Source organism: Protopterus annectens, chromosome 10.part0, assembly GCF_019279795.1.
Source record: "Protopterus annectens isolate FY-2018-M chromosome 10.part0, PAN1.0, whole genome shotgun sequence".
NCBI classification, from domain to species: domain Eukaryota; kingdom Metazoa; phylum Chordata; order Ceratodontiformes; family Protopteridae; genus Protopterus; species Protopterus annectens.
Window position 1 is genome coordinate 1,765,992,991 of NC_056744.1, and position 13,545 is coordinate 1,766,006,535.

Consider the following 13,545-nt stretch of genomic DNA (forward strand, 5'->3'; position numbering starts at 1 on the left):
AACTGTTAAAAACTTTGACAGTTGGTAAATATTACTCTTAATGCATTGTACTAATACATGCACTGTACTAATATGTGTTTTTCTATTTGTTTAATTTTTCTTCATTTGTGCACATTACATTTCTCTAATAACTTACTCTTGTGTTAAGTCTGTGATTTATAATTTTCTGGAGCTTTTATCCCCAGGACTCCATTGAAAATGGGCTCCTCGTGGCCCAATGGACTATCCTGGCAAACTAACTATAAATACATAAATAATAAAATAAATAAAGGTAATGATTTTGCCATTGTTATCTCACTTAATTAGATAATCATGCATTCTTCACAAATATAGGTCTGTGCAGAAATTACAATAAGTGAAAGATGGTTAGCCTTGGATTCTGCATCATGTGTGGGAGTGGGACCGGACACATTTTTCTGCCAGTATTCTGTTTCCCTCTATTTCTGCTATCGGCTCCTACTCATAGGTATTACACTCCCATAGAAAGTTGGATAGAGGGGTCATCTTCCAAACAGCCAATGAGGAGTTTATGCATGTTTCCATACTGGGAGCTGGTCACTAGCTAAACAGCAGTTTAACTGACTGCAATTTCAGCAGAAATGTTTCACTGAAAGTGGTGTAACTGGCAGTGGAGAATTCCCTTTTCTCCACTGTTTGGTGAACTTAAAGTAGGTTTATATAAGTTGCGGGGTGGAATGTTCCGCCCCCTACATGGGAGGTGGGTGGAATGTTCCTCCCCCTGCATGGGAGGTGAAGAGGGGTTTGCCCACTGCAAAAAAAAAAAAAAAATCCCTCTAAGTTTCACCAAAAGTGCATTCTGTGAAACATTTTTGACATTTCTGGAGTTTTTGCTGTCGATGTAGCTACATGATTCCTTCCATACTGGGAGCATTCAGCCCAGATGCTGGAGATCGAGTCCTTGTCTGTTTCCTGATGATCTGGCTTCAGCCATCCCAGCCAGGGAGTGTCCATGTTTCAGGACTGGCTCTAATTTTCTTCACGCTGGGGAACTCTACAGTGTTCTCCCCTCACACACGTATCTTTTATTTCATATGACCCTAGGTGTTTGGTGCAAACAGCTCATCACCATGGAGTATGTTGCATCCTCCCTTTATATATGTGTGTTTTCATAAATATTCTTGCACAGTCCAGTTGTGGCTGTTGTCAAAAGGCAAACCACCATTTATATGGAGCAGTTGGCTACTGCAAACCAGATCATTTTCCTCCTAGGTTATATGAGCTGGCACAAGCCTTTCATTCTCACCCTACCCTCTACCTGAGACATTATTCGATCTCACTTTGTCTTGGTTATAATCAGGTCCTCATCTTTCTACACCAGAGAGCCAGATGAGCCTGCAGCATTTTTCAGCTTATTGTGTAACCTTTAATACAGCTCGATGTATTAGAAACATAAACGAAGGTAGAGGGCAGTGGGATACAGAAACCATTCTGCAAGGTACTGCTGATTATAGTCCTAGAATGGACAAAGAACATGGTGAGATGTAAGGACATGGTTTGGAAGACTCTCAGGTGGCCGTCCCTAAAAAGGATATGGAGATTTGGAGTAGACAGTGAATAATGGAGCAGGAGCACATATGTGCACCCTTAGGTAGGCAATAATTATAGGCCTTAAGTAGAGAGATACTACCATATGAAGCAATTAGGACAGGAAAACAGCTCCCAGAGATATATCCTCTAACTCGTAAATCTGTTAATAGTGAAAAGAATAAGGGCAAATGAAAATCAGAAAAGCAGGGCTGCATAGCAGAAAGTGCAACAGATTGGTAGGGCAGGCACCATATATAATACTTTATGGGAAGCTAGGAGACTAGCTATGCATATCGGTCTGCAGAATAAATAGAAAACCTTCAATGAGATACACGGGAGAATGATTAGTGATCAGAGGCATAAAGAAACACAGGAAGTGAGTTCTTTGTGAGCCCAACAAATGTACCTTCACCACAAATGTTATTTATCACAAAGCTACCTCTGCAAAAGAGGCCATAAAGAAAAGGCTGTAGATGTTACTGATGTGGGGAAGAAAACCCGTATGCAGTACACGTTCTGGTCATATTTTAGGGCTCAGAATATGTGGGAACAAGCAAACATGGACTCGAAACTGATACTTGACAAAGGTCTGCACCTTTCATGAGATATGTTTCTTGGGTTATGGTGAGCAGCAGAATGATTGGGAATATGACAAATAACCTATAAATCTACCTTTTGCTGGCAGCAGCAGTCCCAAAGTTATGTTAACCTGAGATTATAATGTAAATACCAAAGATGTATGTGATGGGTTGGAATAGGGTTGTCTCAAATTTATAGGAAGAATTCCAGTCTGAAGTAGGAATGGATCCAGGAAAGCCTGGTACAAACATGGGAAGTTTTCCAACATTTTGATATCACAGTATAGTGAACTGCTACAAAGGAATTCTCTTTTATTCAAGGATTAAGTATAAATTAGACTACCGATGTGCTTAGATTCTGTACATATTTATGTATCTGTGCATGTCTAGTACAGTTCTCCTAATAAACTAAGCAGAAGAAATTCATTTTAGAGATTGCTGATGGAGATGTAATAACGATCAGTGAATACAGGGAGACTAATGTAAGACTGATGTCAATGGTAAGCGTCGTCTATGAAATTTTATAGGAACATGAATTCTGATCCACACTGAGCTTGTTTTTTTATAGCCTGTTTTCTTTTACTTTGTTTACTGTTTATATTTGAATTGCCTGTTAAGTATATGGGCCCAAATAAACTTTTTGACATTTCTTTTAAAATACAACTTTTGAAGTCCTTAACTCTGAAATTGGCCGTATATCTATGTTGTTCCCTTAGCGGGTCTATATTAGTTCGCCAAAAGTCTATTTGAATGAGCACCTAATCATCGACCCCTATTCAGTGAAAACTGCTTCTGGGATTTGTTGAATTTATCAAGGGCAAGGAAATACTTGCCCCGCAGCACAATGGACCAACTTCTCACTAAATCGAACCCACCCAAATAGGGGCTTTGCCCCCACATCCCCCCTAGCTGTATAGACCAACTCCAAGATCGCACTACAGTAGAGAAAAGGGCAAAGTTGTGTAGTTGGCCAACTACTTCTTTGCCTTTGGTAAATTCAGCAAATCGCAGAAGCAATTTTTGCTGATTAGGGGTCGATGATTAGGTGTTCGCTGAAATAAACTTTCGGCAAACTAATATAGGCCCGGTCTTTGCATCTGAACAATTTAGCAGGGGTATTTGTACTAGACATGTGGTCTTCCATTGGGGACAGTACTTGTTGTATTATAGTAGTATGGTGACAAAACTTGAGAAATTTCCCTCTGCAGTTTTTGACTACCACTGTTTCATGTGCTTTTCAGAACCCTAGTTTTTGTTTATAGCTTTATTCTGTGACTACATCGTACTCTAAAATCTTAACTGAAAGCACAGTTATTTCACATAAATTCATGACTGCATATTAAAGGGTACAATATAAAGTGGATTAAAAATTAGCCAAATGAATGCGAGCCAAGCAGATTGACATTCTGGCACTTCAGATGTATACCTCAGTTAAAATGTGAAACAATACGCTAGGACAGTTTAAAATGCAAACACACACTATAACACAGCATGACATCACTAAGAGAGTTTTCTGCAAAAACCTAAACTGGTCAGGTGAGAAGTTCTCTCCCCACCCTGATACTTAGATATGTTAAGTACACATGCACATTTACTAACAATACATGCACATAACTGTGAAGCAGTCTGAAAAACTGCAGACTGTACAGTTCAGAAATAGCACAGCTCATTTCAGTGTAAAATTATTTTTCACATCTGTCAGGTAAACCCTTTGGTAGATGGTTGGTTGTTTGCTATAAAGTCCGACAATGTTCAGTAGTCTTTACTATGGACAGCATGGTGGTTCAGTACGACAGCAAAGTGACACAGGGAAATTTCTCTACTTCATCGCTCCAAAGTTTGGGGCCCAGTCCTGACTTCCAGTTACTTTGTATGGAATCATGTTATTCCCATGTCTGATTAGATTTTCTCTGGCTACTGCAGTTTCATCCCACTGCACAAGAACATTTTGGTTTATTTTCCATATATTTATATGGTTTATTTACCATTGCTTTTGTGTCCCATGCCATGGCTGGAAATTGTCCATGGACTAGCCCATTTACAAATTAATAAATTTCATATATATGTGCATCCTTCAAATGTGGAATTTTGCTGAAAAAGGTGATAAATTGTGATTGGGTGGGTAACATCCAACCAAGCGTCTACTTCTTAATATTAGATGATGAGATTTCTGAAAATGTTGCACCCTGGTATTAATGGTAGCGAAAGTTAAGAGTTTGGGTATATTTAGTGAAAGTGTGGAGGGGGTCATAATTTTCTGCATACCTTATGTTGGGGAAGTATTATGATCACATCACTGGTAATTCACAATTCTCTTCTGAAAGGACATTTTGTAGAGATTTGTATTAATTCCATGAATGAATGTCAAGTCATTGAATGTAATTTTGATGAATGCAAAAAGATTGAGTGCTGTTCACATAAATTACTTTCGCTGAAAGTGGAATTTGCTTGTTTCTCCATTATTGTGCCACCTTGGAATTGGTATATGTATACACGTCTGGGGGTATGGGCGTGTCTCCTACAAGGGTGGTGCCGGGGGACTTTTCCCCCTGCAAAAACAAAAGTGTTGAGTGTTGTTCATTGTAGGTGCTTTCAGTGATTTTTTTTTGTTTTATTTTATATACACTGAAATTGTTTTCTATGACTCAACATGACTCCAATGAAATTACAGCATACCACAAATAAAAGAAAAGTTACAGCTGACAAGTTACAATGCCAGCTTTAGTAAAGTTTTTTTTTCTTTTTTACCCCCACTACCTGCAGATTATCAGCCCTAACCTGACCAATTGACCCATTCATTCCCAATCGCTGGGGTGAGTGTTAGGAGAGTCCATTATTCAAGCAGCAGTCAGGGGTGTTTTTTTTTATTTTTTTTATTTTTTTACTGTTCCTAACCCCAGCACACACTTGACCAGGATCCGGGGAAAGTTTTGTAATGGGCTGACCACAGAAGCAGAGGTTTCACCTAATCTTCACCAGAAGAAATTGCATTAACTCATGTACTCCCAGTACATATGCCTTTCTCCATCCTCCCCAGGAGAGTAGTGGGCCAGTGCCCCTTTACAACTCCCTTCTCATGCCTGTCGTCAGTACCTGGGTCACGCTAAGAGTTCAGTCCTTATGTTTCATGGAGCCTGGCATTGTTAGCTTTAGTAAAGTTGCAAAAACTTGCAAGATCCCTCCACATGGGAGTTCTGCCTCCTAGACCCCAGCATCTCTAAATGTACTATCTCTGAGACTGTGCATTCTTGGGTGGGTGAAGAAAAACTTCCTTATTGTTACGGTACTATATGTATGCTGTTTACACTGCTTTTTCATCTGCCATAATGATAGTTGATTAACTTTGACTAATACTGTTAGGATCATATTGGCTGTGATCAAACCTGTGTATCCCATTTTATATGTAGACACTGAATTTACCCTGTTAACAGAATCCTGCTGCAGTAGCAGAGTTGCAGGTCAAATACAAAAACCGATCATGTCTAAAACTGTGACTCACGATTAGTGCCATATGGTAAGTTTATAAGCCTACATTTTATTCCAGAAGCATACGCTTTTATATTTGCCACCTCAAACTTCTGGCCTAGAATTTGTAACATACCATCTGTATAGACCTACCTTGAACCATCCCACAGTTGTGCAGCTGTGTCCCAAAATATAAGTTCCGGCAGTAGACAGTAAATGTTCTTTGTTAAATTACACATATATTCTTCTTCAGAGGGGACCCTGTCATGACAGAACATTTCACTAATACATTTTCATTTTAGCAGTTTTTTTCACATTGCCTCTCATGTAACCCTGTAATTCAGTTGTATGCCTGGGTGGATATTTCCTTTTTCAGGAGATAAACTGTGTCCTTCAGGCCATTATACTTATGGCTGTGAATTGGCCATTTCAATCTCAAGCTATAATTGTAGGTTCCAGAAATGCTAAAGTTTTTTTTTTTTATTCCATAGGTTTTGTCCAGCTTACTGAAGGCCGCAAGACTGTGCTTCCTCACAACTGTAATACTGATCTAACCATAGAGACATCTGATGGTGGTTACACGTATGATACATCAGACCTAGCAGCTCTCCAGCAGAGGCTATTTGAAGAAAAAGCTGATGTTATAATATACGTGGTTGAGCGTGAACAGGTGAGGTGTATGATAACACATCTTGTAGTTCTTTGCTTTCTTCTGCTGCAGTAATTGACCGGAGAAGAATGAAGGATCTCAAGCATAGACTGCAGTGCTGTTGCATTTGCAAAAGGGATGTCCTGTGAAACGGTTTGTCAGAGGAAGCAGTCTTTTACAGTACTTACTTAACTGGGGATACATTTTTGACTTAAAAATGGGAAAATTAACTGTATTCTTTTACTGGTAGTTTAACAGATTACAGAATCTCAGTTGTTGTTTTATTTGGAATGAAAAACAGCTAGTGCTGTCATGTGGCTTCTGTTGACTATCATCTGTTTCCAGAGATGCTTGCTATCTTCTAATTTGGAATGGGGTGTCCATCAGACATATTTCATTCAGCAAGTCACCAGATTTGCATTCTTCTGGGAGAATTGTCCAAGCAGTGATGTCACTGCAGTACAGAAGCATTGTTAGTCCTGTAGCATCCATTTTTTTTAGGTCACAGTTGCTGATTTCATGCAGTTCATAGTGGTAGAAGGGAACAGTACTGCATTACAGAGTGAACAGTACTGCATTACAGAGGGAACACTACTGCATTACAAAAAAATAAGTGCCATGTTTTTTCTGATCCCTCATGTCCTCTGTTCCATCAGGAACTCAACTTGTTGCTGATGACCAGCTCTTCAAAGAGTGTTCATTTGAGATGAACAGACCAACTGGACAAACTTTGATGCATTATTATAACTTGCCCTGAGGTTTGAGCATTTGGGGAGTTAGTTGTAATAGCATGTGCTTCAGGCACAGCTCTGTTCATGGGGATATGGATGTCCTCCAATGTAAGTATTTTTACACAGATTGCCCATTCAGTCTATTAGTCTCAGTCAAATGGGCTTCAGTGAGATGGTCAGCAGTGAATGTACCACTTCTGAAATGTGATTTCTGAGGATTTGGTGATCACTTGAGCACACTGGCTACAGATGATACTTTCCAAGCACAGTCTGTATCACATCTGTGGCAAAATAAAATGTACAGGGGTTGTATCTGTGATATACAATTCACAAGTCAGTTGTAGATCCATAAATAGAGCACAATTAAAATGTCTGTCTTCAGTGTCCCATATACACAGTGTGCAAGTTTCATTTGATATGGCATATTTTTGGTGAGTGGAAGCTAGAAAGTTACTAATGGTTCCTTCTAAAAGGTCTCCCAAGTTAAGTAAATTTCTTAATATTTCAGTGATGTGGGACAGAAGAGCAAAATTATGATTTGCATGCCTTTTATAAAGTCATTGTTGCTTAAGATGTTTTTCTTTCTTTTATTTTTTGTTCCAGAGTTCTCATTTCCACTCATTATTTAATGCAGGCCAGATGATTGGATGGTATGATCCAGACGTGACCAGGGTGAAACATGTAGGTTTTGGAGCAGCTCTAATTGATGGCAAGTAAGTTTATTTAATGCAGGAATACTTCTTTATTTGTTTCCCAAATGAGTAAGAGAGAAGGTTGTCTATGGCAATTGATAAAGACTGAGAAGAGAACAGAAAAGCCCTGTAAGACTCTTATGGGACATTCATCAGTTTTACTTTAGATTCATTTGAGCTGGACTTTTATCTGTCACTTATTGTGGTGGGTTTTGAACTGGTTACCAGTTGTGCTGTTAATGCCTGTGCCTGTAGGTTTGTTTGCAGAAGGGCATGATTGGCAAAATCAAGGGTCCATTGGTAATCAATAAAAATCATGCCTGTCAGTTCATCTTTGCTGAAATTATTAAAAATTATAGTTGGTGGCTATGTAGTATGTGGAGGATGTATTGCATAGTGATTGGTGCGGGGGGGCGAGGTATTGGTGGCATTTTGAGAGTCCCGCACCAGCACTGCCTGTACAGTTTTTGGAAAGAGTGAGCAGTGATATGTGGCACTAATGGCAGAGGTGAACCCAGCTGCTCAAATTAAAAAAAAAAGGAAAAATTCATTATCCATTTTCACAGCCAAAAAAATGTCAGTAGTCAAGAATTCATATGGTCTCTGGTGACGGGGTTCTTTTTAAAGCCTCTGCATAAGTTGAAGTAGTGTCACAAGGACAAAAACCTCAGAGTGGGTCAAGACCTGAGTCTCTAAGGTTTATTTATTTTTATTTATTTTATTTTATTTTATTTTACATTTGTTGACCGGGCTAGTCCAACTGGATATATGTCCATTTTCAGTAGAGGCCCAGGGAGATAAGCTCCAATAATCAGAATAATTGCAACTTCAGGTACAGTACAATTTTACAGACTAGAATATGATTGTTATATAGTAGCTTAGCAACATTATAACGTAGCATATTATAAAAAGAAAAGAGACAGAAAACAAAATAAAGGTATATATAAGGTGGAAACATGTTCTTATAGTCAAAAAATGTACTATAGAAGTTCATACTCTGTAGTGGTTCATAAGAAAGAGTAAGTTTTTACAGACTTTAGTTAGGTTAACAGGTTCTACTCTCTGAGGTTAATGAAAGAATTAGACATAAAATAGCAATGGTTAAATAAGTAGACAACAGACATAGTTAGAGGGGATTATTAGTCTGGGTTACTACATGGGCATAGCCAGTGGTTTTTAAGGTTTTCTTTGAGTTGCTTTTTGAAAAGTTGCATTGAAGAAAGAGATGAGAGTTCACTGGAAAGCAGATTCCAGGTTTTACCCACGGTGTTGGAGAACAGTGAATCCCCAGCCTTATTTTTGGATTTAAGTGTGGATACTAGTACTTTATTTGCTGAGTGAAGGGTTGTCAGATTATTATAGGGGGTGAGAAGGCTAGTAAGTATTGGAGTATTACTGGGCTGATAAAGGATATTGTGGGCAATAATAAGTTGGTGAAACTGAAACCGATTATGTAGTTCCAGGCATCCTAGCTGCTTTAGGTTTTGACAGTGGTGAGTTCTAAATGAGGAACTAGTAGCAAATCTGGCAATGTTATTGTAGGACATTGCCAGTTTATTGAGGTTGTTTTTTGATAGATTGGTATAAATGGGAGTGGCATAGAGGAGGGTAGAGAGAGGATGGGTATGTGCAATAGTAGTTCTAGCTGTTGGAGTAAGGAAGGGTTTAATCCTATAGAGGGAGCCTAGTTTTCTGTTAACTGATTTTATTGTAGTGTTGATATGTGTGTCAAAGTTAAGGTTGTGGTCTATTGTTACACCTAAGAGTTTGGTGGTTGGGTCAGGCGATATGACAGTGCCATTATTGGATATAACTGTGAAGTCCATTGGGGAGGATTTTTTTTCTGGGAGTGAAGAGCAATAATTTTGTCTTTTTGGGGTTCAGGAGGAGGCAGTGCTGTAAGAACCGGTTTTCTGCTATGTTAAACACTTTTTGGGTGAGGGACTGGAGTTCAATGAAGAGGTGGCAGAACATATTAATGTGGAGTCATCTGCATATTATATACAAGTAGCTTGAGGAATTATTACATTTAGATCATTGATAAAAACTGAGAACAGGAGAGGGACCAAAACTGAGCCTTGAGGGACACCAAGGGGTAACAGGAAAGTGTGAGGATAGATTATTACCCGAAAGCACAGCCTGTTGCCTGTTTTCTAGGTATTTATTTATTTATTATTTATTTATTCCAGTTTGATAACCGGGGAGGTCCACTGGGCTCGGGGAGCCCGTTTTCAGTGAAGGCTCTGGGAGAAAAGCTCCAACAATACATAGTTACATGAATAATTACTAAGAAACTTTGCATTAATGACAAATAAACAGGTAGCATTCATAAAGAAACAAACAATTACAATTTTGTTTAGGTGTAAAAGACAGGCAAATGGCCTTGAGGCTAGATTTTACAGTATAGTTATATATACATAATACAAATGAGCAAGGTTAGCAAGGTGAGAGGTTAGCCAGAAGTAAAAGTGGAGGAGACCTTGAGAGGTATAGGGTAAAGAGTACAGGAAGTTAGGATTTAAACCATTGCAATGCATGTGTATCTAGTGAGAGGGATTTAAGTATATTCATAAGCAGCTGATGGTTGACCATATCAAAGGCTTTTGAGAGATTGATAAAGAGTGCAGAGGATAGAGTATTGTTGTTATGATTTTTGTTAATGCAGTCAGCAAAGGATGCAAGGGCTGTGGTGGTACTGTGGAAAGGCCTAAAGCCATGCTGACGGTTAGCTAGTAAGTTATTTTGGAGTAAGTGGTCTAGTAGTTGACGGTGGATACATTTTTCCATTATTTTTGCTAAAGGAGAGAATAATGCTATTGGGCGATAGTTTGAGAGTTCAGTTGAGTTGCCACCCTTATGTATTGGGATAATGTGGGAGGTTTTCCAGATAGCAGGGATGGTTCCTTCAGTAATGGTTCTATTTATTAGGACTGAAATAGGAAAGGCTACAACTTTTGCTGCTATCTGCAGTAGGGTTACTACCTGTCCCACTTTGCGAGGGACAGTCCCTCTTTGGGCAGTTGTGTCCTGACAAAAAATAGTAAACATGGCAAATGTCCTGAGAATTTATGACAAAATTATTTCCTATATTTTATGTAATAGTTGCATAAAACAGTTATTCTGTATCTGAAATACCTAAATGTTATAAGAAACAGAATAAACAGCTAAAATGCTACAAGAATAAGCTTTTATTTAGGCAAAAAAGTTAAGTTCTATACTTTGTACTGGCCGTGGGTATATGTCGGCCTGTAAAATCTGATGTTGTACCACAAATGTCCCACTTTGGCCATTTGAAAAGCTGGCAACCCTGATCTGCAGATATTTTGCTGGTAGAAGGTCAGCTGAGGGGGTACATGATTTGAGTTTTTGAAGAAGGGTGCAGATGAGGGATGCTGGAACTGGTTGTAAATGAAATGAGGGAGGTAAACTAGTTATGGAGGATGACAGGCTTGTGCTAATAGGAGGTAGTGAATTAGTTAGAGATTGGACGGCCTCAGTAAAGAAGGTATTAAAGGCATCAGCAATATGCTTGGGATTCTCATGTGTGGAGCCTGATGGGGTAGGTGTTTTGGAGTGACCTGGAAGTAAGAGTCTATTTATACCTGTCCAGAACTTTTGTGGTTTGTTGATGAATTTGCTGGATGTGATAGTAAAAGTTTTTTTTTGTCTATAAGTAGTGATTATTTGGTAGCATTTCTCAGCTGTTTAAATACTTGCTGATGTGTTGGGTTTTTAGTTGTTTGCCATTTGGCCCACATTTTATTTCTAAGTAGAATTTTATGCCTTGTTTCTTTTGTAAGTCATGGAGCAGTTTTAGTCCTATTTCTGACAAAGCGAGTAGGGGCATGGTAGTCCAGGATTTCTAAGATTTTGGTATTGAAGTATGACACTGCTTCATCTAATTGGAGGTGTTTTCGGGGTGACCAATCACATGCATTAAGATAAATGCAATGATCATCTGTCTTCCAACTCCTCCAGATTGTGAGTTTACCCTCAGGTAGCTGGGGCACAATTAAAGGCTTGTCTTCAGCTTCAGCTAAGGATAAGAGGGGATAGGAGAGAAACAATTTTGGTTGCCAGTCTGGGGAGTATATCCAGAATTTTTTCTACCTGCTTCTCTCAAGGTAATCAGCTGAAGTCTGTGGGCAGCCAGCCTTTTTCAAGTGAGCAGTGCCATGAGTCACCCAGCTATGATTAGAGATACGTGAAAGTTAGAATTCCTCCTGGAACAGCCTTCTCAGACCTACATAGGCCAGAGGTCATAGACAAAGAGATTTCTGTATGTTGTTCCAGGCTAGGACTCATGCTACAGAGCCTGAACTTAAAATGGATGTCCATCATTAGGACTCTGGTGTGAGGATTACTTCAAGGTTGGTGTAGGCCTCTACCCAGTTTAGATTGCATCTGAGTGCAAGTTTATCATACCCTGGCATTAGTGGTGTCAGTTACTTGCTCAGTCCTACATAGATAATGTCACAGTTGCTCTAACTTCTTTACTTGAGATAGTTTAGTCATTTATTACTCATTTTTGTTTGCCAGTCATATGTAGGAGAGGTGAATTTTTCCTTGCATTCTAGTTTGATTTTTAACTGTCCAAGATTTCATTCTCCCAGAAAGAGACTGAAGCAATTTTACCACTATGTTGAATTGATCACTTTCCAAGTAGCAGAAACATGAGTGAGAATGATAAAGTAAGCAAAGTGTGGGGGTGCATGGGGCCTTTTGCCTCTTACAAAATGATTTTGTAGAATGTTATTGTGTGGTGTGTTTTATCTTGAACAGGAAGAAGTGAGTGTTTGTTTTCTTGTGCTTTGAACTTTTTTTATTTGACCTACCAGTGACAAGGAATTTAAAACAGAGAATTGCGGTATGCGGAGATGAGTTTTGGTACTGGGTCCTGACATTGTTCTGTTACATACCTGCCCTGGTGTGATAGCATGCACAAGCTTACTTTCATGGGTAATAGAATGTTGGTACTCCCTCCAGTCAGAAGATACCAAGGCCATTTTATCCAAGGCAGAGAAGGACATTGAGGCAACCCAGCCATGTTCCTCTTCACCAGATGACCCCACATAGGATGTTAAGATCATAGGAGATTACTAGGCTATCGACACAGAGGTCATTTCAAGCCTAGCCATTTCATCCCACTGTGATACCATGGAAATGCTAGTAAATACCCAAGACTGCATTTAATAATGACTGCCCATGTCCAGGAGAGTTATGGGTGCTATCCCGGTAAGAATTTATGGTGCCCCCATCCACTCATCCAGGTTCCTCTTGAACAGTGTGATAGAGGTGCTCGGTTTGACATGAATTGGTAGCCTGTTCCAAAGATGCGGCAGTCACTGGGAGACAAATCTTTCCCTCCAGCATGTCGTATTTAAGTTGCAGGCCATATTTAGGTCCCTGGAACAGGTAGCTCTAGTCCTGTTTGATTTATGGATATGCAGCGTTCATTAGGTTTGGGGTCTGATATTGCTGTGTAAGCCAGGCATAAGTCTCCACTAAAAAGTCTATATGATACACAGTATAGTGACAGGGATTTAAGTAGGTCTGTGTAAGACGTGCTGGAGTCCCCTGATCTTCTCTTTTAGAAACCTTTGAGGTCGCTCCAATTGCTGCATGTGCTTTGTATGGTACATGCCGAACGGGGCGTTATACTCAATTGTGGGCTGGATTAGTGCCGAGTATAGAGGAGTTATAACCTCTTTTGCTCTTGAGGTGATGCCTTTACTAATCAAGTGTGCTATGTAAAAAGTCTTCCTTACTACAGTAGACACATGGTGGTCAAAGTTAAGGTCGCAGTCAACTTGTGATCCCATATCCCTTACCACTTCATGAGTACTTGATTTAATAGTGTGAAGAGACATTGTTTGTGCCAA

General features: G+C 39.4%; 1 protein-coding gene across 2 annotated transcripts in view; it reads left to right on the forward strand.

Moving 5' to 3' along the window:
* The window catches only part of LOC122814000 (arginine--tRNA ligase, cytoplasmic-like), a 641,564-nt gene that overhangs the window by 522,682 nt on the left and 105,337 nt on the right, over nt 1–13,545 (forward strand). For both annotated transcript variants that reach the window (XM_044086583.1, XM_044086582.1), the window contains exons 9-10: nt 6,083–6,261; nt 7,575–7,684. In XM_044086583.1, coding sequence (XP_043942518.1) covers nt 6,083–6,261; nt 7,575–7,684 — 289 coding nt within the window. The remainder of the gene's footprint in view (nt 1–6,082; nt 6,262–7,574; nt 7,685–13,545) is intronic.